The sequence below is a fragment of the Rhinolophus sinicus genome, linkage group LG04 (genome assembly GCF_036562045.2).
Source record: "Rhinolophus sinicus isolate RSC01 linkage group LG04, ASM3656204v1, whole genome shotgun sequence".
Classification (NCBI taxonomy): Eukaryota; Metazoa; Chordata; class Mammalia; order Chiroptera; family Rhinolophidae; genus Rhinolophus; species Rhinolophus sinicus.
This window is the reverse complement of record NC_133754.1, coordinates 186,275,299-186,298,764: the sequence shown is the minus strand read 5'-3', so window position 1 is coordinate 186,298,764 and position 23,466 is coordinate 186,275,299. Positions and strand designations below refer to the sequence as shown.

Here is a 23,466-nt window from a genome sequence, read left to right as displayed (position 1 = left end):
ACCCCGATTTTCAGCCAAGGTTGCCAAGGCCTGCTGCCCCAGGAGCAGCCCCCTTTATTGCCACCTGACTGTCCACTGTGAGGGGAGCCGGGCCGTGGGGTGCATCCTGCCCCGGGCTCCCGCTCCTCCCAGCTGTGGGGCCTCAGGCAAGTCTGTGAGCAGAGCTAGCAGCGCTGGCCCTCACACCCCTGCTCAGTGGGGTGGGGGCGTCCCCTCCACTTATTTAGGGTACCAGAGAGGAGGTCCCAGGCAGCGCGTGTGGGCGAGCATACAAACTGCCACCAGGCATTATTGCTCACAGTTGAAGCTAAACACCGAGAGTAAACGAGGACGCCGAGAAGACAGAGTCCAGACACACGGAGGCAGGAGTGGCCCTGGGGGCCTGGCTGGCCTGACCTCCTCAGGCACCTAGACACATGTTCCTTTCAAGGTGGGACGCCCACCGGAGTCAGGGTCACCGGCTCCAGGACCACTGCTGCTAGATTCACGGGGAACCTGGGGCAAGTGACCTGCCCACTCTGGCCTGTGACAGGGGTCGGAGGGCCCTCCCACCTCTGTGTCCACCTCTACAGCCCGCCCAGCACCCACCCAGTCTCCTCACTGGGAGAGCTGCAACCTTCCTTGATACACACAGCCAACCCCTCCTCCTGCAGCAAGGGCACCCCCATCAGTGATGCCCTGTGGCAAGGGCCAGAGGGCCGGGCAGTCTCCCTTCCTGGGTAAGAACCGGTCAGGGGGGTGGTAGAGCCCTCAGTCCTCCTGGGAGGTAGACAGGTCTTTATTCACGGCACACATGGGAGAAGACAGGCACGCACACGCACACACCCCACCGGCTTGGGGAGGCCTGGAGCCCACAGCCCTTTGAACCCAGCATGGCCTGAGGAAGGTGGCTCCACAGGACCCCTGAAGGCACGTGTCCCACCATGCCAGCCACAGTGTGATGTCCCTGCCACCCTGGGGCTCAGCCTGGTCAGGATCCCCGGAGGGCTGCTGGGGGGACGCTGCAGACGGGAAGCCCACAGACGTGTCCCTGGTCAGTACCTGCCACTCCCAGCCTCAAATGGGGATGAAAGGTCCCTCTGGGGAGCCAAGACCCAGGCACAGCCCTGGGACTGGCTTCAACATAGCAAGACAGGACCCTGAGCTCTGGGAGCTGGGAACAGGCCCAGCCGGAGGGCCTGGGCGGAGGAAGAGCGGGAGCTGGGCCCAGATGGAGCTTTTACCACACCAGCCCAGTGCCGCCAGGCTCACCAGGCCCCATCAGACATGCCCAATGACACTCAGAGCAGCCAGTGGGCTGAGGCCACGGGGCAGAAGCAAGGGACAGGCATGGAGGGAGCCTTGGGGGCAATAAGGGCACATGTCCCAGGAGGCATGCTCCCAGGAGGGCACCAGCTCGCCACACTCCATGCCCCATCCCCTCAGGCCTTGCTGATGGCCTGACACACTGGGCAGTCCGTTCCCAGCTCTTAAAAGGCAGGAAGCTCCCTGAGGGCAGGGCTGGGGGCAGGCCTGCGGGAACACTGACGTGGTCAAGCTCAGCCCCCACTAACACGGCTCGGGGCCACTGCTGAGGGGGCAGGACCACAGAGGTGGGCGGTGGCCCCACTGGCAGGGGAGAGCCTGCTCTCCCCACTTCCGTAGCACCAGGGCCTGTGCGGAGGGGGGAATGTGAAGGACCCGGGCGCCCAGGCCAGGCCTGTGGGAAGTGTTCTGAAATGGAGTGTCCCAGGCGCCAGGGAACTGGTGGAGGGAGCAGTCCCCACTCAGCTGTCTGACTGCTGCCAAGGCTGCTGTTCCCGGTACTCAAGGAGTATCTTGGGAGCACTGTGGGCTCCCACGGAGGACAGAGTAGCTGGGGGGGCCATGGGTAGCAGCAGACAGCCCTCAGGATACTGCCCTGATGACAGGAGGACAGAGGCAGGCCCAGGTGGCTCAGCCTACAGGAGGCTCTCCTGCCTGAAGAGCCGATGTCCCACCTGGAGACAGGACCGATGTCTTCAGGGGAAGCTCCCCCCAGGCTTTCAGCGAGTCCCCGACAGTTCTGCCAGCTGTGCAAGTCTGGAAATCCACCCCGAGGCCTGTTTATGGCCAAGCCAGGCAGCTGTGGGGCCAGGTGAGCTGTGAGCAGCGCTGCTGCCGGCTCCAATCCACCTCAAGTCCCGCGGCCCGGGTCACCCCCGAGGCTCGTCCTGCCCATGTAATTGCTGATGCCAAGGCCTTCAGAGCCCTCGCCCCAGCACCTCAGCACCCGCTCAGGCCAGGAGGTGCCAATCCGGAGAGAGGGGCAGACAGGAGGACTTCAGGTATGGGGCTAGGTGGGGAGAAGCTGATGGGAGCCCGGCACAGGCTCCTGTCCCAGGCTGTCCCTCAGGGTCAATGCCTCCGGCCCCATCCCTGCTAGCCACGCTCACGCAGAACCAGAGGGGCGAGGGTATGGGGGGCGTCACCCGGACCTGCATCACAGCTCCCCCTCCAGGGTCTCTGCCAGCTTCTCCTCATCTGCCTGCTGCTTTTGCTGCTGGATCCTGGCGTAGGAGATTGCATCGCCTCTGCAGAGAGAGCAAGTCAGCGTCACACCAGGAACAGACCCAGGCACACAGCCCTCCCAGCCGCTCCCTGGTTCCTGGCCAGTGACCCAAGCATGACCTGCAGGGAGGGCCTCCTGGGCCTTCTGGTTTCCACACAGACCCTATTGTTACGATGGCAAAGACATGTCTTGTCACCTGTAAGAGTGGCACAGTCTGCCTGGGATGCTGGGTTGAGAAGGAGTCAGAGCCTTAGTCCGGGCTCTGAGAGAGACGGTAGCAAGTGACTGCAATGTCAGGTGTGGGCACCAGGTGGGGAGAGGCTCTCACGAGCCATGTCTGCCACCCCCACCCTGGGCTGTGGCAAGGCACGACTGGGCCACCAGGAAGGTTCATGAATTCTCCTGCTCTCATTCCCTAGAGCTGAACACCTTAAAGAAACTGAGGAGTCACTGAAAAACTCTGTGCCTCAGTTTCCACAACTGGATAACAGGGGCCACTCTCAGACCTTCCTCACTGAGACTCAGGAGGCAGGAAGTAAAGACCCCTCCCCGGGGCTGGGCCCGGCAGACGCACTTTTTGCCCAGAGCAGAGAGTCCGTACAGCACTCCAGTGGCAAAGGCAATGGCGTTGCCCAGCAGTGTGGTCAGGGTCAGGCTGATGATGATGGGAACAACGGCCATCCTGGGGGAGAAGCAGAGGTCAAGGGGGCACGCCCACCCTGTGGCCACCATGCCACTTCCAGGCTTCCCAGACTCAGCCCAGCCCCCTTCCCAGACTGCCAGGTACAGGAAGGATCCCCAGAAATCAGCTGGGACAGATTCACAGCCAGGCTTCAGGAACTCCTCAAATACCCATGAACTTGTCTGCCAAATTCTGTGCATTTTTCTGGGGAGAGGACCCCAAGTTTTCATCAGATTTTTTTAAAGGTCTGTGATCCAAAAAGGATTAAACAGCACTGAAACGGTCCGACCTCCTCACTGTTCATTAATCAGGCAGACCAGAAAATCTAGTGTCGGTTCAGGCCCTTACGAGCTGGGTGACTGTGGGCAAGTTAGTTCACTTCTCTGAGGCGGAATGGGCATCAAACCTGAGGTTTTAAGATTGAACAAGGAAAGGCTTGTGAACTGCTCAACACAAAGCCTAGAACAGCAAAAGCACGATATAAATGTTAGCTCTTATTAGCACAGAAAACCAGCCAAATCTCAACAAGAAAGATCCCAAAGATGAAACTGCATTGGACACTGGGTCTTGCGGCACGGTTCCTGGCAGGCGCAGCTAGCTAACTGGCTCTGCGCGTCCCCAACTACAGCATGGCGCCACCTGGCGGCAGGTGTGCGCTCTGGCTTAAGTGACGGCAGGCTGACCCTTGATCCTGGGATTTCCAGGCCGGTGGCAGCGATTGAAGTTAACTAGGCCAGGAAAACGCTGGAAAATACCGGTGACTTGAGGACCAGCACTCTGTCCTGCCACTTCCTCGATGCGGCCGCCCATACGCCCGACTTACGTCCCCACTGGCCTTTCCCTGCCACACACCCCGCCCTGTACAGAGAAGATAAGGCAGTAGCCTGCAGCCAGCCGACTGCTGGATGGTGGGGGGAGAATGGTACCAGAATTTCCATTCTGGCTGGGCATGTGATCATGAGGTTTTACTGTACAGTTGACCCTTGAACAACACAGGTTTGAACTGCGCAGGTCTACTTACATTTCAAGAAATACGTACAGCACTATAAATGTATTTACATTTCATTTTCTTCCTTATGGTTTCTAATAAGTTTTTTTTCTCTGGCTTACTTTTTTGTAAGAATACAGTATATAATACATGTAACGTACAAAATATGTATTAATTGACTGTTTAGGTCACCAGTAAGGCTTTCTTCCGGTCACCGAGTAGGCCAGTAGTAAAGTTTTCCGGGAGTCAAAAGTTATACACAGGCTTTTGACTGCATGGGGGTCAGTGCCCTTAACCCCCATGTTGTTCAAGGACCAACTGTAGTTATAAAATTTCTAAGTGATGAAAGAATAATAGAAATTACAAAGGAAAAGAAAGACCACAGGGGGTGAAAAAAAATCTGTTACAACAGAAAGGCAAACAACAGGCTGGAAAAATACTTCCAGGAAACGTAACAAAGGATTAAGAAATCTTTAATACAGTAACACACAGAACTTACTGAGTGAAACATTAAGATGCCAACAGATAAAAAGGAAACTAGACCATTTTCAAAAAAGAAAATGCAATCAGTAGAAAACATGGGAAAATATTTCACCTCTTAGGTAACAGATACAAATGTGAAATGGTACACAGCACTGGAAGGGAGGATGGGAAGAAATCAGATAACCTCCTGGGAAAGTAATTTAGTGAAGCATTGAAATCTTTTAAATGATCGTAATCTTGGACCTAATAATTCCACACCTAGACATACCGTATTTTGCTGTGTATTATGTGTTCTTTTTTGCTCAAACTTGTGAGGCAAAAATAAGGATGTGCATTATCCATGGGCAGTACTAATTCCATATCTATCTAAATGATTTTAAATTCTTTTATTTATGCTTATGAATTAAAAGTATAACTCTAGAAATCAATAAAGATATCTGTATGCAAAACAATATCCTGGAATACGATAGTTTTGTTGAACTTACGACGAACTTGCAACAACACAGAGTTCTTGGCCTGCTATGATGCCTAAATACCGTAAATTTGTTACCGGTACATAAAATGTCTTGCATCTTGTATATGTCCTTATGTCTTGTAATTATTTGTTACAAAAAATTTCTTGTGCCATATTAAAAAATAGATGCTAAAATTCCTTTATAATACAAAAAACAGGTACCTAAATGTAAATGGATAAAAATTTGAATTAAAAAATTAAAATGAAAGATTTTTTTTTCCCCTGAAAATTTGGGTCAAAACCGTGAGTGCGCATTATACATGGTAAAATACGGTATATCCTAAGGACATCATCATAAACAGAAAGTTTTAGCACACAGATGCTCATCACAGCTTGCCTGAGACCACCATGTACAAATTCAGAAAAGCATCCTATATCCAGTTAAATAATATTCTTATCATTAGAAGCAATCTTACGCAGTCTTGGTGGTAATACTGAAAATGTCTATATCATGATATTCTATGGAAAAAAAAGCAGCATACAAATTTACTTATAATGGCTAGAACCATGTCGGAAACAGATTTTTTTTTAATGCCTGAAGACACAGTGAAAGGACACATATCAAATGTTAACAAGTAATGGTGCTTTGGGTAACAGTTTTCTATTTCCCAAATTATTTGTAATGAATAGGTGCTGCAGTTAGTATTTAAAAACGTAAAGATCACAGGAAAGGACAGGACAGTGCGTGTGTGACCCTGTGGTTTAGATTCGGGGGAAAGGGCTGTAGGACAGGACACACGTCTTGTGTTCTGTCCAAACGGCTGGGCCCCCAGGAAGGGGAGAAACCTTTGAAATAAGACCCCCCCATGTTTACTTCTGAAGATAATATGCATAATAGCAACTATTGCTGCTGCTGCCAGAAGCTGCTGAGGGCCTCCGCGGCACCAGGCACTGTTCTAGAAGCTTCTGTGTATGAAACACATCCTGGAATTAGTTCAATCTCATGACTCATATTGAATATGTTGTTAGAAACAGGAATATAAGAGAAAGGCGTACTTGAAAGGTGATCCTTTCTGTTCTGCAGCTTGCTCTTCCTTCCTGTCAGGAAGCCTAGATTGACCACACTCTGGAAAGGCTGTGCAGACACTCGTCCCACGAACGTACCAGAACGTGTTCAACAACTCCCGACGGCTGGGCCAGGAGCCCAGGCGCGTCGCGTTGCTCCCCACTGCAAGGCGCGTGTGCCCCACGTCTGAACCGCACACGACTGAGCTGTGGGGCCCATCCGCTGGCACAGCACCAAAGAGTCCCAGGCGACACCTCCATCAATCACCCCGGCCAGCGCGTCCCCTGCCCTTCAGGTCACCTAGCATGCTGGGCTTGGGAACCGAGTCTGGGCCCCCGAGGTCACACGTCCCCCGTCCCGGCCCTGCCCGCAGCCCTCACCCGCAGTAGAAGACAGCCTTCTGCCAGGAGCGCAGCCTGTCCACCTTCGCCGCCACCGTGTTCGCAAACTCAATGAACTGGCAGCAGAAGGGCGCCTCGCAGAGCAACAGGATGAAGGCGTTCGTGCTGGGCAGGGGAGAGGACAGTGCCGCTGACAAGTGGGGCGACGCCACCCACGCCCCTCCACGCCTCCCGGCTCTCCCTCTCGGAGCCTCTGCGGGACATGTCACCACTCCCCGCTGCCCCCCTGCACGGCTCCCTAACGGAACTGGCACTCCTGAGGGGAGAATCGGGGTTTTCCCCTCATCCTGCTGGTCTCTGAAGGAGAAGAGAAACCCCTGTGTCACAGCACTGCTGTCAGCACACAGCAAGTTCCTCTGTGCGGGACAGCAGGGCTGTCACAGCATCGCCGTCAGCTGGGAAAGTTGTCCCCAGCAGCGACGCATCCCCCAGGAAAGCTGGGCGCAGGTCAGTCTGTGCACTAACATAGCCCCAGCCTCGGGAAGCCCACACTTGGGGGAGGGAACTCCGCAAGCCCTTTTGTGCAGCCCCCCATGTCCAGGCTCGGAACAGCTAAGCCATGGGGTACTGAGGATGTCTGCTCGTTCTTGTGTCGTCTGTGGCTGGCTCACAGACACTGGCCCTTCCATCGCCCTCAGGCCTGGGGAAACATTCCCTCGTTACCCTCATTTGACAGAAATGCAGGCTCAGGGCACCCCAATAGCCCACCACACTCCCCAGAGCAGGAACTCTGCACCACTAACACGGCCCCCAACCCTGAGCCTCTCCCACATGGGCCAGGCCTCCCAACCTGACCCTCCGCAGTGCATTGCCAACCCTTTCTCATCTAAGAGTCCAGTGCCTCTCGCCATCAGTCCCGTCCCTACTGCCTCTGGCAGCACAGGTCTCCACCCCCGGAAGTGCCCAGGCCTCGCTACTGGCCTGAGCCCTCTGAGGGTCAGACCACGAGTCCATCTCTGCGCTCCCAGCTCAAGCCCCCCGTAGGCCCGGACCATGCTTGGTGCACAGCCACTTCTCACATGCCTGGGGGGTCAGGTGCAGCCACAGCCGCACTGGCCGGTTCTCACCGCTCCCTTCCCTTCCAACAGGATCCAGCTACCCTGGCAGGAGGGGGCAGGGAACTCACCTGGGGCATTCTAACCGTCTGATCCTGTGCCAACTCTAACCTGCCCTGTCTGGGGCCGGCACTGCACACCCTCCTCCGAGCTGGACCTCCTGACCCCAACCCCGTCAGAAACCACCCTTCCAACTCAGTCCTTGGCTGGTCCAGGTGGCCTTGGGAGCTCCCAGAGGCGAGGCCGCTGGGGGTGGACTTGGTGTCTGCAGAGTCTGACTCAGTAGACCCTCAGGAAATGAGTGACCTCAGCCCTACACCAGCAAAGGCGGGGTGGGCGTCCCCCAGCCCTGGCCCTAATGAGGATTAGGGAGGCCGAACAGAACAGGGTAGTTATAAGCAGGTGAAGGTCTGCACAGCGGCCAGAAATCCACATGCCCCAAAGGCCACCAGGCAGGACAGGCATGGAGCTACTCACATCATCCACACGCCAGCCGCGATGTTCAGAGGATGGATGCTGACGCAGTTGAAGAGGCCAGAGATGGCGCAAGCTTGAAAGCAAGAGACACGGGCAGGAATTAGCAGAGAGGACGGCACAGAGCCTGCTGGGAAGGCCACCTGGGGAGATGGTTTGTGAAATCACAAGAAGCCCTTCCGACACCCAGTGCTTGGTTCTTCTCACAGCACCTAGAAGTCTCCCCTCTGCCATCTGAGACAAGTGAGACCCACATAACTGCTCCACGTCACAGGTGAGGCCGCTTGCCCCAGGCCCCCATGCCAGGCTGCAGCTGGCTCTGAGCTGGCTGGCTCTCAGAGCTCGGTGAGGCTGCGAGGGCATCTCACCCTCTCTGTTCTGGGGCTTGGAGGAGCCCACCTTCAGAATCCTAATTGTGCCAACACCCACCTTGCAAGGTGGTTCCAAAGAAAGAGACATGTCTCTCAAGGGCTCCGGCCAGGGCAGGCGACCCTTTCCCAGGGCTGGTGGCCACGTAAGAAGTCCTCTAACTTGGAAACGTGGCTTGGGTTTGGGTTGGGACAAGGAATGCCTCTCTCCAGAAGTTAGGACCAGGTAGACCTGGATCACAGTTCCAGCTGTGACTCACACAGCAGCTGAGCCACCTTGGTTGGGTAACATCTCTTCACCTTTTAGAGCTGTTTTCTCTCCTGCACTCAGGCATGCCCACAGCCCAGCCCACCCACCTCTGAACTACCCAGGGGCCACGACGGGGAGGGGTACATTCTCTTCTACCCCTGAAAGTGGCTGCCCGCCCCTCCCAACTGCACCAGACGGGCAGAGTCTGCCACACTAGCCTCCCTCCTCTACCCACAGCCCAGATTCACCAAGAATGCCGGTCCAGGGAGCAAGCCCAGCCACAGCTGGGGGCAGGGCAGGAAGCAGGGCCCGCTGGGGCAGCAGGTAGCCACCAGCTCATTAAACTTGCAGCAGTCCAGTGTATCTGATCCCTGACATGGCCTGGAAGTCTCCTGCTATTTTCCCGTGTAACCCTATGCACACAGCCGACGGGGGAGGGACCCAGGTGAAGTGAGCCCAAAGTGCAACGGGACGCCCTCGTGTGCCACCCAAGGTCTCCTACGACAGACGTCCTTCTGCCACTAAAAAGGTTGTACTTGTCCTGGGCATGTCACAGACACATTCAGGCATTAAGGTTCCCCAGGGCCACAGACACTAAGTGCCCACGAGACAATACTGCTTCTGCCTGTAAGCTGTGCCTGTCACCTGCCTGCAGCCACACTTCCTACTGCCGTCAGCATTTCGCCTCCAGCTCTGACCCTACCCGCACTGTCCTACCAACAGCCAACCTTGGGGGAGGACCAGGTGGCAACGCAGCCAGCAGTCCCTTAACAATCAAGGCTGGAGTATGTCCACTTAGAGTCTCCGACACTCAAGCTAAGTGAGCGCGGTGTCCTGTGCAATCCCCTCTTCCCGAGCGACTGCCTCCAGAGGGTTGTCAGCGCCCAGACTAATGGCTTTTCTGAGGTCCCCCACTGCAGAGAGCGACCTCACCCCCTACCAGAAGCACAACCCTTATGTGAACTCTGGTTTCATCTCTGAAACACCTGCGTGATTTGCATTCCACCTGCGATGTACTACAGTTGACCCTCAAACAGTGCAGGGCTTACAGCAAGCCGACCCCCATGCAATCAAAAATCCAAGTATAACTTTCGACTCCCCAAAAACTTTACAGTGGTCCTTCCGTATCCGCGTGGGATTGTTTCCAGGACCCGGTGGGTACCAGAATCACACATGCTCAAGTCCTTTATAGAACAGAAATGGCATTGAACAAATGCACACAGTTGGCACTCACTTGCGTGGATTTTCAACCATGAATCAAAAATACTGTTTTCAATCCATGGTTGGTTGAATCCGCAGATGCAAAACCCAGGGATACAAAAGGGCCAACGGTACATTTATTGAAAAACATCTGCATATAAGTGGACCCGTGCAGTTCAAACCCATGTTGTTCAAAAGTCAATTGTATCTGGTGTCCATATAACAATCACCTCCCCCCACCACACCTGCAGGTGAGACGGACATTTCAGGGCGATGCCACAGGTTTCTCCTGAAGCTTCATGGTAGCCCCAACACCAAGAACTCCCGGGGTGGCCCAGGTACCCCACTCTGAGACGCACAGAATTGGATGGGATGCCTGGTGAACCCATTCCATCTAACTCCGAGATGGAGGGAGGGTGAGGGCCCACAGGCCAGTCGGGACCTTTCCCTTCTCCCCCACTGACCCCTGTCACTTACGCCCCACAGCACCCAGCGGTCTGATCTGCCAGGGAAGCAGCGAACCAAACTTGAGAGGATCGGATCTAAACCTGACCTCAAGCCCCCCAGGCTCTCCTACAGTCAAAAGCATGCCTGCTCTCAACAGCAGTGACAGGGGCTTTCGTGATTTGGCGAAGGGCCGTCCCACTGTCACCTCTGGATAAGGGCATGCCCTGACACAGTAGCACAGTCCTACCTCTGCACTCCTGAACTTCCTACCTCCACCCACCTGGGAGGACTGTGGGACCGGAAGGAGACCCCAAAAACGTGTTCCTTCTGGCAGATCTGGTCAGGGTCTGCCCTGCCTGGCCCCAGCCAGGCCTCTGGGCCCCGTAGGCACTGTTCAAGTCCTGCGGGACTTCCTGGAAGTTCCCTGTCTAAGACCTCGGGCTGTGCCCCCTCCCTCTCTCATCATTCAGTGCTGAGGGCAGCAGGAAGACAGTGGATCATTCAAACAGACTCATAGTTGCGTTTATGGAGACGTGCCGTGTGATCTTCATTTTACTTCTGTAGCAGATCTGTCTTCCTATTTATGTTCTTGGGAGCGAGGAAGGGGCTTGTGCTGAAATAGCCTGACTTCCCTGGAAACCTGAGGTCAAGATGCATGTTCAGTACGGGGTTGAGGGGTAGAAGGAAAGGAAATGAAAAATGGCCGAGGCAGAACTGATAGCAAAGGAAACGCACTGACCTCCAAGTGGACAGTGAGGACCCAGCGGAGTGGCCGCCTCCCTCAGTTCACTACCCGGTCCTCTCCTGGGAACCACCTGTCCCCTGACACCACCTGGCCCTCAGGAAACCTGGCCAGACCTGCATCCACCCCACTTATAAACAACCTTCGCCCGAAGGTGAGAGCGCAGCAGCCCCCACCCACGCCCAAGTCAACAGGTGGGGCTGCCTCCCGGCCGGGCTGAGCCAGCGCTTTGCAAGCAGCCCCAGGACCGTCCCAGGAAGCCCGGGCGTGGGTGCCGCACTGTCCTCACGCTCCGAGGGGCGCGGAGGGGCAGTGCCTGAGCCGCGACGAGTCCAGCTCACGTTCCCTCCTGGAAAGTCTCCAGGGCCGCCAGCCCAGCCTGGAAACTCAGGAGCCCAGGCCGACGGCCGGTAACCATAGCAACCGCAAGGGCGCTCACTCCCGCTGCCCCGCCACTCCTCCTCCCCGGCGGGTGCTCCGCAAACCCCGGCCCGACCGCGGCCCCTCTCCGCGGGGGCGCGCGGGAGGGGCGGGGGCGCGCGGGGGGGCGGGGCCGGGCGCGCATGCGCGGCGGGCGGCAAGGCGGGCCCCTCTCCCGGGCCGGGTACTCACAGAAGGCCCCCAGCACCCCCGACAGGCGACACAGCCAGCGGTACCACCACGTCATGCCCTCCTCCTGCGCGGGCGGCGCGGAGCTAGCGGACGCCGCCGCCGTGCCGCCCGAGCTGCTCATGGTGCTGCTTGTCTGGCGCAGCCCACCGGCCTCACAAAGGACTCCCGAGCCGGCCGCGACGGCCGGCGCGCTGCCTTGTGGGAGAGGCGGGAGCTCATTAGCATAGGGGGCGGGGCCGTGGTGAGGCGTGCCGGAGGTATCGCGCTTATTAGCATAGAGGCAAGGCTCGGGGGGGGCCCAGAGAGGTGCACCCGAGGGGCTCGTGCTTAATTGCATGCGGGCGGGGCTCCGGGGCCGTTGCGAGGTGCACCAAGCCTCCCGTTCAGTAGCCTGGGGGGCGGGTTCTGGAGGCCAGGACTCCCAGGTGGACAAATCATCCCAATGGGACTAGCATAGAGGCGGGACTTCGCAGAGAATCAACAGGTACGCCGAGATCCGCGCCCACTGTGAGTCCACACTCCGTCGCCTCTCGTCCCTGGGTAGGAAGACCACTAGGAGTGGCGAGAGGTTCGATCGGCTCGGGAACGGCTCTGGCGCTCGACCGCGGCCAGGGAATCCCCGCCGTGCTGTGGGGTGGGTTTTCAAGCCAGATTCTGACAGGTTATCGGAAGGAAACGCTGGTCAGGCTGCACGCTCTGTTTATTGGTACCGGAGGTGCTGGGCGCTGCCTTTCCGGAGAGTCCCCTCACCCCCCCGCAGCGTTGTGCACGTCGAAAGAGGCGCTAAAAGTGATTCTTAAAATTGGAGGGAATTCAAATTGGAAAGCCCCCCAGGGCTGACCAAGCACCTAACTGGTACCCATAAATGTCAAGTTCCTTCCTTTCCCTTCTAAGATTGGACCCGTGCGTGCAGTGCACCCCACTGCACGCGTGGGTCAACTGAGGGATGTGCTTGGAGAGGAAGCTAGGGCCGGGCCCTGCGGGGCTCCTGAGCTCTAGACGGCAGTGTCCAGTACTGGCCCCGCAGGCTGCTGTGTGTTTCCAGGAAGCCCTGGCTAAATTCTATCTCAGCCTGGCTGCCCTCGGACTCCCAGTAGAGCGCCTGCTGCCTTCGGAATGTCGTCGTCTTCAGGCTCTGGATGTCTCGGATCTGGGAAGAAAGGGACAGCCCCAAAGGACCACCACCCATAAATGATAATTAGCTAGTATTCATGGAGCCCTTAATATACAAGGTATCATACACCCAGGGTCATATTTACTCCTCACACAACAGCCCTATCAGAAAGGCACTTATCCTACCCATGAAATTGAGGCTCAGAGAAGTTGCACCACTTCCCCAAGGACACATAGCCTGGATGCCAGAGCTTGGAAATGAGCCCAGGTCTCTCCCATTCCAGAAGCCAGGCTGCGTCTGGAGGAGGAGCTGGTACCTTGCAGAAAACAATTCTCCCAGAACACTGGAAACCTTATGGGGAAAGAGATTAGCCCTTTCTTCTGGCAAAATTATAGAGGCTCTAAAATTATGCTTCAGTCCTGGGTTAACTGGCTGTCCACATCAGAAAAGGTTTTTTTTCTATTTCACTCTTGTAGGGAGCGCAGTAACATTTGTTGGTGAATAAGGGCAGGAAGCTCTTTTCTCCCATTCTTTCACTAATGTTGAGGGTTTTGGTCTGAAGTAATCTCCAGGTCCTCTAGCCCAGCACCGCTGGTCCCTGTCCCCAGGGGCAGTTGTCCAGAATCACAGCAAAAGTTAGCCCATTCCTGTCGCCATCGTGGGAGCCTCACCATTATGTAGCTGGCACCGGTTCCCTCAGTGCCGATGCCCATGTGGGTGGCCAGGGCGTGGACGGCGATCCGGGCCTGCGGAGCCACGTTGATGAAGATGCGGCAGCCGCCCACGCTCCTCCCATCTGGACTCACTGATGGGTTTTTTATCTCACCCCGGGGTCCAAAGAGCTGCATGTCACATTCTGCAAAGAGAGCAGGTGGCTGGGCTGGGTACGGCCCATCTCAGGGACACAGCAGTGCCTGAAAGACTCCTACTGCCAGAGGCCAGGGCAGCTCACAGCCGGGGAGCAGTATGGCACTGGTCAAGATCGGGGCTTCCAGGAAGAAGCCCCACTGAACCCCACCTCTACCACCGCCCAGATATGTGACCCTACGCAAAGGCTCTAAATGCTCTGAGTTTCAGTTCCCTCCCCTGTAAAGTGAAGGTGACAGTAGCACACACTGGGCAGGGCAGTTTTCAGGAGGACTCAGTCAAGTCCCACACGCAACAGTGCTTAGCCCTGAGCCTGACACAAGGCTGGGCTCCAGCCATGGCAGCCAGTGTTGGGGCCCTTCCTGCCTGCACCTCCGGGGCTTCCCTGAGGCAGGCACCTGCGTGTGGGAGGCTGGGAAGTGAGGGGCGAGGGGAAGGCCGGCCGGCCGGCAGCCCCTGGACCTCGTGGTGCCTGTGACCCAGGGCACCAGCACAGCTCCGTGTGAGGGACAGGGCAGGTGGGGGCCGAAGCCTGTGGAGGAAGAAGCCCCACTTCTAGTGTTCCACTTCTCAGCTGAGGCCTGTCGTGGGGAGGGAGAGGGGCGGGGAGGAGCCGCCTTCAGCCAGTTTGGGCTGTTGGGAGAGGGCAAGCTCCCTGAAGCACCCTACAGGGCTACCCAAGGCCACAGGGGGGCCGTGGGCAAAGCAGGGTCTCTGGGATGCCATCCTCTGCATGAGGTGTGCCTGTGCATGTACGCGTGTGCAAGCATGCGTGCACACAGCAGCTCTGCAGGGGATGAGCCAAGAGGACACTGCACACGAACAGGGCTGGTGGACAGTGGCTCACAGAAGGACCCTAAAGGAGCTTGAAAGACCCAGGGGTGGGACTGTGGTGGCCTGAGGGATGGGGTGCAGATGTGGCCAGACTCCCCACTTCCCCAGAGAGGACAGGACGCAGCATGCATCTTAGACCTCATGCTGACTGCACGTGGTGAATGGCACTGCCTCTGTGGGGCGTCCAGGAAGGCGCTACTTCTGTCTGTCTGTCGGCTCAGCTCTGGCTGCCTTGCCCACCACGCCATCGGGATTGGCCCTGTTGGCAGCAGTGCACCCAGCCGGCCTCTGGAGAGATGGGGGAGGCTCCGGTGCCTCGGCATACCTCGGTGGAAGGTTGCGGGGGCAGGCCAGCTGGAATACCGCAGCAGCACTCCGCCTCCAGCTCCGGACCGCTCACGCCGCTGCCTCACCACCAGCGTGTTGGCTTTGGAACTGAAAGTCATGCCGGTCAGCTTTCTGCACGTCTTCCTCCACGTGAGCCTGCCCCAAAGCAGCAGCATCTCCCCTAGGAAGTGGGAGTGCAGTGAGGGCCCAGCACCCCCGACCCAGGTCGGCAGCAGTGGCCCTGGGGTAGACTGAGCTGAGTCTGCCTGGTTCCCTACCCTCCCGCTTACTGGCTATGTGGCTCTAGATAACTGGAAACATTCCTTAATCTATCTTAGAATCAGTTTTCTCATCTGTAAAATGGGGACAGTCACAGCCCAGTCGTGAGATGGCTGTGACGATTACAAGCGGAGGTGCACCTGAAGCAAACTGCCAGGCCAGGAATGGGCATGCTGGCGTCATGCTCACGGGCACTTGCAGGCCCGTCACTGGCAGCAGGGGCTCACGTGGTCCTGGACGTACCCACGCTGCAGTTGAGGGAACTCTCGAGGACTTGGAGGGTCACCACCTCGCCCAGGGGCCGCCCGATAGCCACTGCACAGTCAGCCTGCCCTGGGCCTCGCAAGTCAATGGCTCCTGTTGGTTCAAGGTGCTGCCGGCCACAGGCACCTGGATGGGGAGCAGGAGAGCAGGTGAGCAGAGCTTCTGGGTGGGGCATTCCCAGCAGGCCTGGGCTGGGGGTTTCCAGGCTGGGGAAGGAGAGTGGGGTGAGGCGAGGAGCCTTCTCGGGTCAGGGGAGGGACATCACCACCCAGGGCACAGAGCCACTTCTGGATGCTCCAGCAAGAGGGAGGCAGTGTGTACAGTGGTGCCCAGCTTTGGTCGCAGGCCTGGGTCTGACTGTGAAACCTTCAGGCTACTCTCCCTTGATGATGAAAGCAAGCTTGCCCTTGGCCGTGAGAGAGAGGACCGGCTTTGCGCCCAGCCTCCCAAGCCCATCCCTTCATCCCAGCTGCACACATCCCAGTGTCTCAAGTGCTGTGGCCACAGGACAACCCCCAGGAGATCCCCACAGGGAATTCGTCTGAGGTCTCCCAGGTGGAGGTGCCTCTGCCACCCCTCCTGCAGCCAGGCAGCTGCTCAGACGGAAGGGAGGAAGGAACTTAACTGGACTCTGCCGGGCTTCCCTGGGGCCTGGGCAGGAGCTCCTGAGGCGCAGCAGCTGGGGGCAGGAGACGGGCCCGGGGCTGGGGCCACTCGGGGGAAGCACCAGTGGTGGCAGGTGTGGTCTGGTCTGGAGCAGTGGCTTCCTCATGGGGCGTCAGGCTGAGTGTCCCCTGCCCTGTACAGCGCCTGGCCCAACAGCCCTGCACCGTCGATGGCTTGGGCAAGTGCTGGCAGAAGTCAGCTGGCACAGGCCCCTGGGCCGGGGGTCCAAGGCAGGTAACACGCCGACGCTGGGTCCCATCCCCACAGGAGACGGAGCACTGCCAGGAAAGAGAGAAAGGAGTTGGGCTGGCCCTGCCAGAAGGTGACAAGGACAGAGGTGACCACAGGCCCGGCATGACCTGATATAATCTTTGCACATCACTGGAGGCAGACACATGTCTCCACTCTGTAGATGAGGAGGCTGAGGCTCAGAGAAGTTACTTGGCACAGGTCACGCAGGGAGAAGAGCAGGGACTCAAGCTCAGATCTCTCACTGTCACCCTAGTGGGAATCAGGCCGCATGGCCTCCTCGTTCTGCATTGTCAGTCACTGCAGCCTGGCATCCGCCCTGCCCTCCTGCCCTGCCCTCCTGCCCTGCACTGCCTTCATCCGAGCTCCATCTCCACTGGCCCCAATGCCCTGGGTCTTTTGACCGAGGCAGATGGTGGCGGTCGGCTTTGCCTCTTCTCTGCACTGAGTGGGGACCCAGCCCATTCACTGTTGTCTTCCTGGCGCTTTGCAAAGTACTGGGCACAGGATGGCACTTGCTTACCACTGTGGGAATGAGTTATCTGCCCTTCACCTTCCAGTGTCTCCAGACCTCAGGGCCTCTTAAGGCCCAGCGGCCCCACATCTCTCGGCCTTGCTGTCTTCCATCTCTAGGGGCCCCGACTGCCCCCTTCCCAGCAGACCCGGCTCTCCCCTCCTTTTTGGGGTTCACAGTGAAGCAAAGCTCCCCAGGGTCCCCATGTGTGAGGGCCCTCAGCTGACGCACCCCCAGCTGCAGCGCTTACCTGCGTCCAGGTGCTGACGTGCCACCTATGGTTGCAGTCGGCAACAAAACAGGGGACGCTGGCCCGTGGGCGCACCAGAGCTGCACAGGCTGCCCCGTCCACCTCTGTGTCCTGGCCTTGGTCCAGCTGCACACACGCCACTGAGCGTGTGGCGGTGCCAAGGCCACAGCTGGCTGAGCATGGGCCGAGGGACATGACTTTCCACCTACAGGAAGAGAACACCCTAGAGAGAGGCTGGGCCTCCCCAGAGACGGCACCACCCCCACTGGGCTCCTTGGATGGTCGGCCAGGAGCGGTTCCAGGGCCACTGAGATCCGGAAGTGCAGCCCTGAACCCCTCCTGTCTGGTCACAGGGCCACTGGCACTGGATAGCTATGCAGGAAAGACACCTCTTTTCCCTTCACCAGGTGCCCTCTTTCCATCCCCGTCATCACACAACTGACACCCACGAACGGTTTGCTGGTCCAAGTAACGGGTGGGGGACGATGCCCCAGCTTAAGAGCAAACATCTCCACACGTCAGTCCTGCCCGTGTCTATCTGTCAGCATCCAACAGACGGTAACGGCCGACACTGTCCACAGCTGGGACTGAACCCAGGCCGCCTGCGCTGGAGCCCGTGACACCACACCGCCCTCAGGGTTGGCCCTGTGACGCCGCTTCTCAAACATGCCTAGTGCTGTTCTAGATGCTGGGGAAATAGCGGTGACCCACACAACACCCCCTCTCAGAGCCTGTGTGCTCCTCCACCTCACAGCACTGACATTTGGGGCCCACGGCTCTGTCATGGGGGCCATCTGTGCAGTGGAGGGTGCTCAGCAGCATCCCTGGCCGCCACCCCCCAGATGCCAGTCGCATCCCCACTCCCCAGGTGTGACTCCAGGGGTGACAATTAAAATGTCTCCAGTCATTGCCACATGGCCCCTAGGAGGCAGAATCGGCCCTGGTTGAGAAACCAGTGCTCTAGAAGGAAGAGGGAGACCATGAACAGAGAGGTAAATGTTCGCGGGTGGCAGAACCGAGAGTCACGGGTGGGGTGCATGTGCCATTCTGCCCAGTGCTCAGGGAGGACCCCCCACCTCCTGTTGCGGTGTATTGAGCCAAAGGGATAGCCCTGAGTCAGGGGCACCCCTGGAATGTTCCAGAACATCAGGGAGGCCAGAATGGCTACAATGACATCCGAGGGGAAGCCAGAGCTCGTGTGTGTGAAATTCCCATAAAAATTCCAGTTCACCTCAAATGTGATGTGGAAAATACATGGGGACTTTAGCATAAGTGACGAATTTAAGAGCCACTTTGGTATGGATGGTAAATGGGTCATAGGGCTGCCAATTTAAAACAATTTGCAACGGGGTAGGAGTTAGGGGGGCCCCAACAGAACCTGGTAGAAGGCCTCCACGTATTTTCCAACATATACGAGAATTTAGGATGTGATTTAGGAGCCATTTGGGGGAAATCCAACAACCACTGCTGGTCAGTGATTTGGAAAAATAAAGTTTGCTCTTTACTTTGCAACATACACCAAATAAATCACAGATGAGTTAAAGGATTTACATTTAAACGAAATCTTATCTCTAATGCTGGATTTCTTTAAAAATAAGAGACGGATATGAAGGAAACATGGCAATATGGTAACATCTGTTAAATCTGGTGGTGGGACATGAGTGTCTGTTACCTTCTTTTTCTGGACGTTTCTGTATGGTCTGGAAAAGCATTCCATTATTAAAAATGCGAAAGTACAAAGAAGAAACCCTGGAAGGACTATGTACAGGCGGGTGAATATTTGCCCTTCCCCACTGGGCTCCAACCCCGTCTCTGCACCTCACTGGCTGGAGCACAATCTGCCCTGTGTCAGCGTGGCTGTGTCCCAGCTGGGGTAAGCTCCACACCTCCTCCGCTGGGAAGCCCCCCTGGCCCTCCCCACCCCCACCCCCACATTAGAACCGACAGTTCTGTCTGCACTTTGCTGGAATGTCACCTCTGCCACCTTGCACAACCTGCCAGGTAGTCCCCTTTCCTAAGGGCGGACTCCTGTGCCACAGAGCCGTCCTTTAGTCCCCATGGCACCTAGCCTGGCATCTGCACACACCAGGAGCTCAGGCCCCCTACTGGACATCCTAAGGCTGCTGACCTGGGCAGGCAGGGCTCCGGGCTGCAGGCCTCCTGCTGCTCTGGGCGAGGCAGCCCCTGGCACTGGGCATCTGGCAGGATCTCTTCATCCTTGTCCTCCCCGAGGGCCCGGGCACAATACAGGATCCTCCGCACAACCCCTCCCCCACAGCTCACACTGCAGGCTGCCAGCTTGTACCGCCACCTGGGGCAAACCAGAGTCGGGGCGGGGGGACTCAGAGGAGCCAGGGGTTCCCCTCATTTCCCCACACCAGGAAGGGCCTGAAGAGGTGCTCTCTCTGGGGGTCACCCTGATGTCTCCAAGGAGAGGCTTGGCACAGTGAACAGAGGACATGCAGAAGCACCCATTTTACAGACGGGAAAGACGAGGGCAAAAGAACAGATGTTTCCAAAAGGCACTGGTGAAGGGGCAGGCACCCGAGAAGTCCTGCAAGATGTCTGTCTCTAATAAGAATCCCAGCCCCCCTATTACTGGGACCACATGTCTCCCGTCTGTCTTATCGTCTATCTGCTCCTTGTCCCCAGTGTCTGCTCTAGGAGGGGAGGGATGCACGTCTGTCTTACCCACTGCTGTGTCCCCTAGTGCCAGAACAGCACCTGGTCATAGCAAGTGCTCAGTAAAGAGCAGGTGATGAAAAAATGGACCATCAACCATGTGCGCCTGCAGCACCCCGGATCTGGTGCCATGCGCTTTACACACAGTCCCATTAAACCCCCCACGGCCTTCAGGGCGCCCCTACAGGCTAGGACACCAAGGGTCAGAAGGCTACTGACAGGTGATGACGGCACCTCCCGAGATGCACTCCCAGGACCGCCTGCCTCCCTGGGGAGGGGCCCACCTGGCAGGGCAGGGCTCCGGGCTGCAGTCCTCAAAGGGGCCGGGCCTGGGCACAGGCCAGCACTTGGCATGAGGCAGGGGGATGGAGCGTCCATGGTCCAACCTCACACAGCGCACAGCCAGCGGCACCTGCCCGCCTCCGCAGGTCACCGGGCATGGTGCCAGGGCTCGGGTCTCCCACCTGCAGGAAGGAAAGGCCAGTGCTCCGAAGGAGGCCACACCCCAGGACAAGACTCCTTCCTCTCTGGGGGACCCAGGCTGCTGCTCCTGTGCAGTCTCCCACCCAACTCACCAAGCTGGACACAGGGCAGCCTGGCAGACCTCCCGCCGATTCTCAGGCTTGCTTGCCAGGTCACAGAGCTCTTCCTGGACAGGTGTCCTGAGGGCAGAGTCCACACACATGAAACGCAGCTCCATCAGGCCTGCAGGAAGGAAGAAGGGACCCTGAGCCCCAAGCGGAGGGCTTAGCCAGCACCACAGGTGCCCACTGTCTGAAGTGCTCTCGCAGATAAGGCCCCCATGGGTTTGAGTCTTGGCTTTGCCACTTACCAGCTGTGTGACCTTGGACAAGTGACTTAACCTCTCTGAGCCTTAGGTTTTTTCATATACTGGTACCTAACTTGCAGAGATATGTATAAAGATTTTTAAAGGGAAGTACAAAGTGCCTGACATACTAGGTGCTCAACAAGTGGTAGCTGCTATCGTCTGAGAGGCATTATAAGAATTGCTGTACGCGCATCTCTTACTATGTGTCTCATAAGGATGTCATTAGGGCCAGTTCCCTCACACCTCTCCTTGAGGAGTATCCTCAGAAGACATCTCTGGTCTCAAGTCTAAACATACTGAAGTTTTCCTGAGCAGTGGTCAGGGTTTTAAAGAACACTGTGTACCCCAAAATTAATTTTGTTTCTCTGGCAGGAACTCAGAGCAACGTTTGGAGCCCGTCTCTCATAGCTCTTCTGCACCTTAAGAAACAGACTCTTGTGCCAGTATCGCTGGGTTTTATGGTCTTCTCCTATCTTTCAGCCAATCATTGAACACATTACATGGCTGTCTGCGCGTTGCCCCAATCTCCTTGTATATTACGTCATGTTCTGGTATAGTTTGGCTTTTCTGTAGGCCACCCCAATTGCTTTTTAGAATTACGTAATATGCAGGCAGAGAGGAGTTAGCTAATAAGCGCCGGTCCTCAGGAGGCCTCACCTCGACCACAGGACACGGAGCACGGCCCCGCCACGGGGGTCCACACGTGTGCAGCTCGAGCCCCCAGCCCAGCACTGCTCGATGGGGATGCAGCCTCTTCCTGTGGAGGCTGGGGGTCCAGCTGCAGAGGGCAAGCAACCGGCTGGTGGGTCTGGGCTCCCACCCCCAGCCGTCCAAAACTCTTGGGGAGACAGAGTGGTCACCAGCACCCCAGGGGCTGCCCCTCCTGCTGCTTCTCCAGCATGACTTGCTTCCCGGCTCCCAGCAGATGCCTTCACCCCAACTTGGCCGCTGCATCAGTATGAATGGTCACTGTGGGGCGGGACTGAGAGCTGGGGCTCATGAGCCGATTGACAGGCACGCTTGATTGGCCAGCACCTTTGTCTAAAAGCACCACCATCCAGCAGCCTCTCTGCACAGCAGAGCTGACAGCATTCTAACACGGTCTGGGTCCTCTCAGCCTGGCTCACCAATGGGAGGGGCTTCTCAGAAGGCCCTGAGCTCTGTGCTAAGTGTTCCTTGGACCGGGGTCCTGCAGACAGCAGCCCCATACGACAGTCTTCTCACTCTGGCTGGGAAGCCAGTGGGAACCAGCGCTACCCATTCTCCAAGCCGGTAAGGACCCAACAGCCGAGCCATCCTGTGCCCAGGACACTCACGTGGCCCCAGCCCGGAGGACAGGCCATCTCCACACAGGGATCGAGGGCAGGTGGCGTCTTGTCTGTGGAGCAGAGCCCAGTGGTCACTGGTGCCTCCAGGCCGTCAGCCCCCTGCACACACGTCACGTTCCGTGCAGCCAGGTCTGCTCCACAAGCCGACGAGCACGCGTCTGACACCTCCCACCTGAGGATGGCACAGGACAGCCATCAGGCCCTGCCCTGCCTCTGCCACCAGGCTCTAAACGCAGTCTAGCTTCTGGCATGTGGAGGCAGTGAAACTGCTCCCCCATATCCAAGATCCCAAAGGAGCCCCACAAAGAAGCAAGCCGGGGCCTTCCCCTGCCAGCACTGCGCTCAGCTCCAGGGTTCAGTGACACAAGCCCAACCCTCCTGCCTTCCAGAGGCGAAGGTAGGACTCCAGCCAGATAACGACATGTCTCCACGCAACCCAGCAGGTGCCAGGTGCAATCGGGTCACCCACGTCACAGACAGCAAATCATTTTGTGCATGTGGCAACCCTGAGAGGTGGTGGCTGCCTGGAGTGCTGTGTTGAGAAGGATTCTGAGGCAGGATTAGCCCTCAGTGGGAAAAGTGATGATCGCTATGTCTGCCATGGATGAGAGAGGGGGAAAGGAGACCAGAGCCATATGTGGGTCACCAGTGACCTAGGCCAACTCTCTCCCCACTGGGCAGGTAACAAAACTGGGTCCCACAGAGGGAGGGGACTTGCCCCCATCACCCAGCCAGTCAGTAGCTAATCAGAATGATAAGCCACTGTCAGCCTGGACACTGAGGGAACAAGAGGCACCACGGAAGTGATGGTGGTAACGACACAGTGACATTTATTGATTTACATTTGTGACTTTTCTTGGTCCTCACAACCCCTCTTGAGCAGGGACTCGGAAGTTCAGAGAGGGAAATGGCCGGCCCAGGGTCTCCTGGATAGTAGGAAATTCTGAGGTAGGCACTCATAACTCTGGGCCACCCAGGATGGTGAGGCCTGGCTAAAGGCCTTAGGGGAAAGGGTCACTCAGGAGGGGCAGGCTCAGTGCAGGGACAAGCCCTGCCAGGGAGTCTCTGCCTGGATCTGGCCTTATGTGGGCCCTGCCCCACCCTCCGTGCTCACCCGGGGGCACAGGGCTGGGAGCTGCAGGTGTCCACCTCGGCTGGCTGCTGGGCCAGCGCTCTACACCGGGCCGGGGGCACCGTCTGCAGCAGGCGGCCCTGGGCCTCCACACAGCGCACCGTCCGCTCCCGCAGGCCACCCCCACAGGAGGCGCTGCATGGGCCGAAGTCTCCGGCTGCCCAGCTGGGGAGGAGAGGAAGAGGGGTCAGGCCCTTGGCCAGGCCCCCAAGTTGGCTCGGGGGAGGGGTGGGAGGCAGGCACCTCTGTCCAGCTGACTCACTTCCCTGGTCTGGGCTGGGCCCCATGTCCCTTCAGGTACCTGGACACTATGCAGCCAGCCCAGCCCTCCAGGTGTCCCCAAGCTGCACCTGAGCCTGAGGATACCTGGATAAAAGTG

The 23,466-nt window shown here is 57.5% G+C and overlaps 2 protein-coding genes across 9 annotated transcripts in view; both read right to left on the bottom strand.

The window, feature by feature from the left end:
* Positions 1-259: 259 nt before the first annotated feature.
* CACFD1 (calcium channel flower domain containing 1) lies at positions 260-11,969 on the bottom strand. Of its 3 annotated transcripts, XM_019728952.2 has the most exons (6): positions 11,753-11,967; positions 8,137-8,209; positions 6,584-6,709; positions 3,105-3,212; positions 2,457-2,552; positions 260-2,104 (listed from the first exon to the last, which is right to left on the bottom strand). In XM_019728952.2, exons 1-5 carry the CDS (start codon positions 11,871-11,873, stop codon positions 2,462-2,464), a joined length of 519 nt encoding a protein of 172 aa, XP_019584511.2. In that variant the 5' UTR covers positions 11,874-11,967; the 3' UTR covers positions 260-2,104; positions 2,457-2,461. The 3 variants fall into 3 exon arrangements, with proteins under 3 accessions (XP_019584511.2, XP_019584510.2, XP_019584513.2); XM_019728951.2 differs by having other exon boundaries at positions 260-2,552; XM_019728954.2 differs by lacking the exon at positions 6,584-6,709 and having other exon boundaries at positions 260-2,552; positions 11,753-11,969.
* Positions 11,970-12,434: 465 nt separating this feature from the next.
* Positions 12,435-23,466, bottom strand: part of ADAMTS13 (ADAM metallopeptidase with thrombospondin type 1 motif 13) — a 29,955-nt gene continuing 18,923 nt past the window's right edge. For 5 of the 6 annotated variants that reach the window (XM_074331309.1, XM_074331310.1, XM_074331307.1 and 2 more), the window contains 12 exons: positions 23,070-23,252; positions 21,944-22,127; positions 21,285-21,405; positions 20,374-20,503; positions 20,083-20,262; positions 19,245-19,427; positions 17,117-17,321; positions 16,063-16,381; positions 15,417-15,563; positions 14,893-15,075; positions 13,538-13,722; positions 12,435-12,902 (listed from right to left, as the gene is read on the bottom strand). In XM_074331309.1, coding sequence (XP_074187410.1) covers positions 12,717-12,902; positions 13,538-13,722; positions 14,893-15,075; positions 15,417-15,563; positions 16,063-16,381; positions 17,117-17,321; positions 19,245-19,427; positions 20,083-20,262; positions 20,374-20,503; positions 21,285-21,405; positions 21,944-22,127; positions 23,070-23,252 — 2,206 coding nt within the window. In that variant the 3' untranslated portion in view covers positions 12,435-12,716. Of the gene's footprint in view, positions 12,903-13,537; positions 13,723-14,892; positions 15,076-15,416; positions 15,564-16,062; positions 16,382-17,116; positions 17,322-19,244; positions 19,428-20,082; positions 20,263-20,373; positions 20,504-21,284; positions 21,406-21,943; positions 22,128-23,069; positions 23,253-23,466 lie in introns of those variants that run through there. The other variant, XR_012495992.1, reaches the window with a different exon arrangement.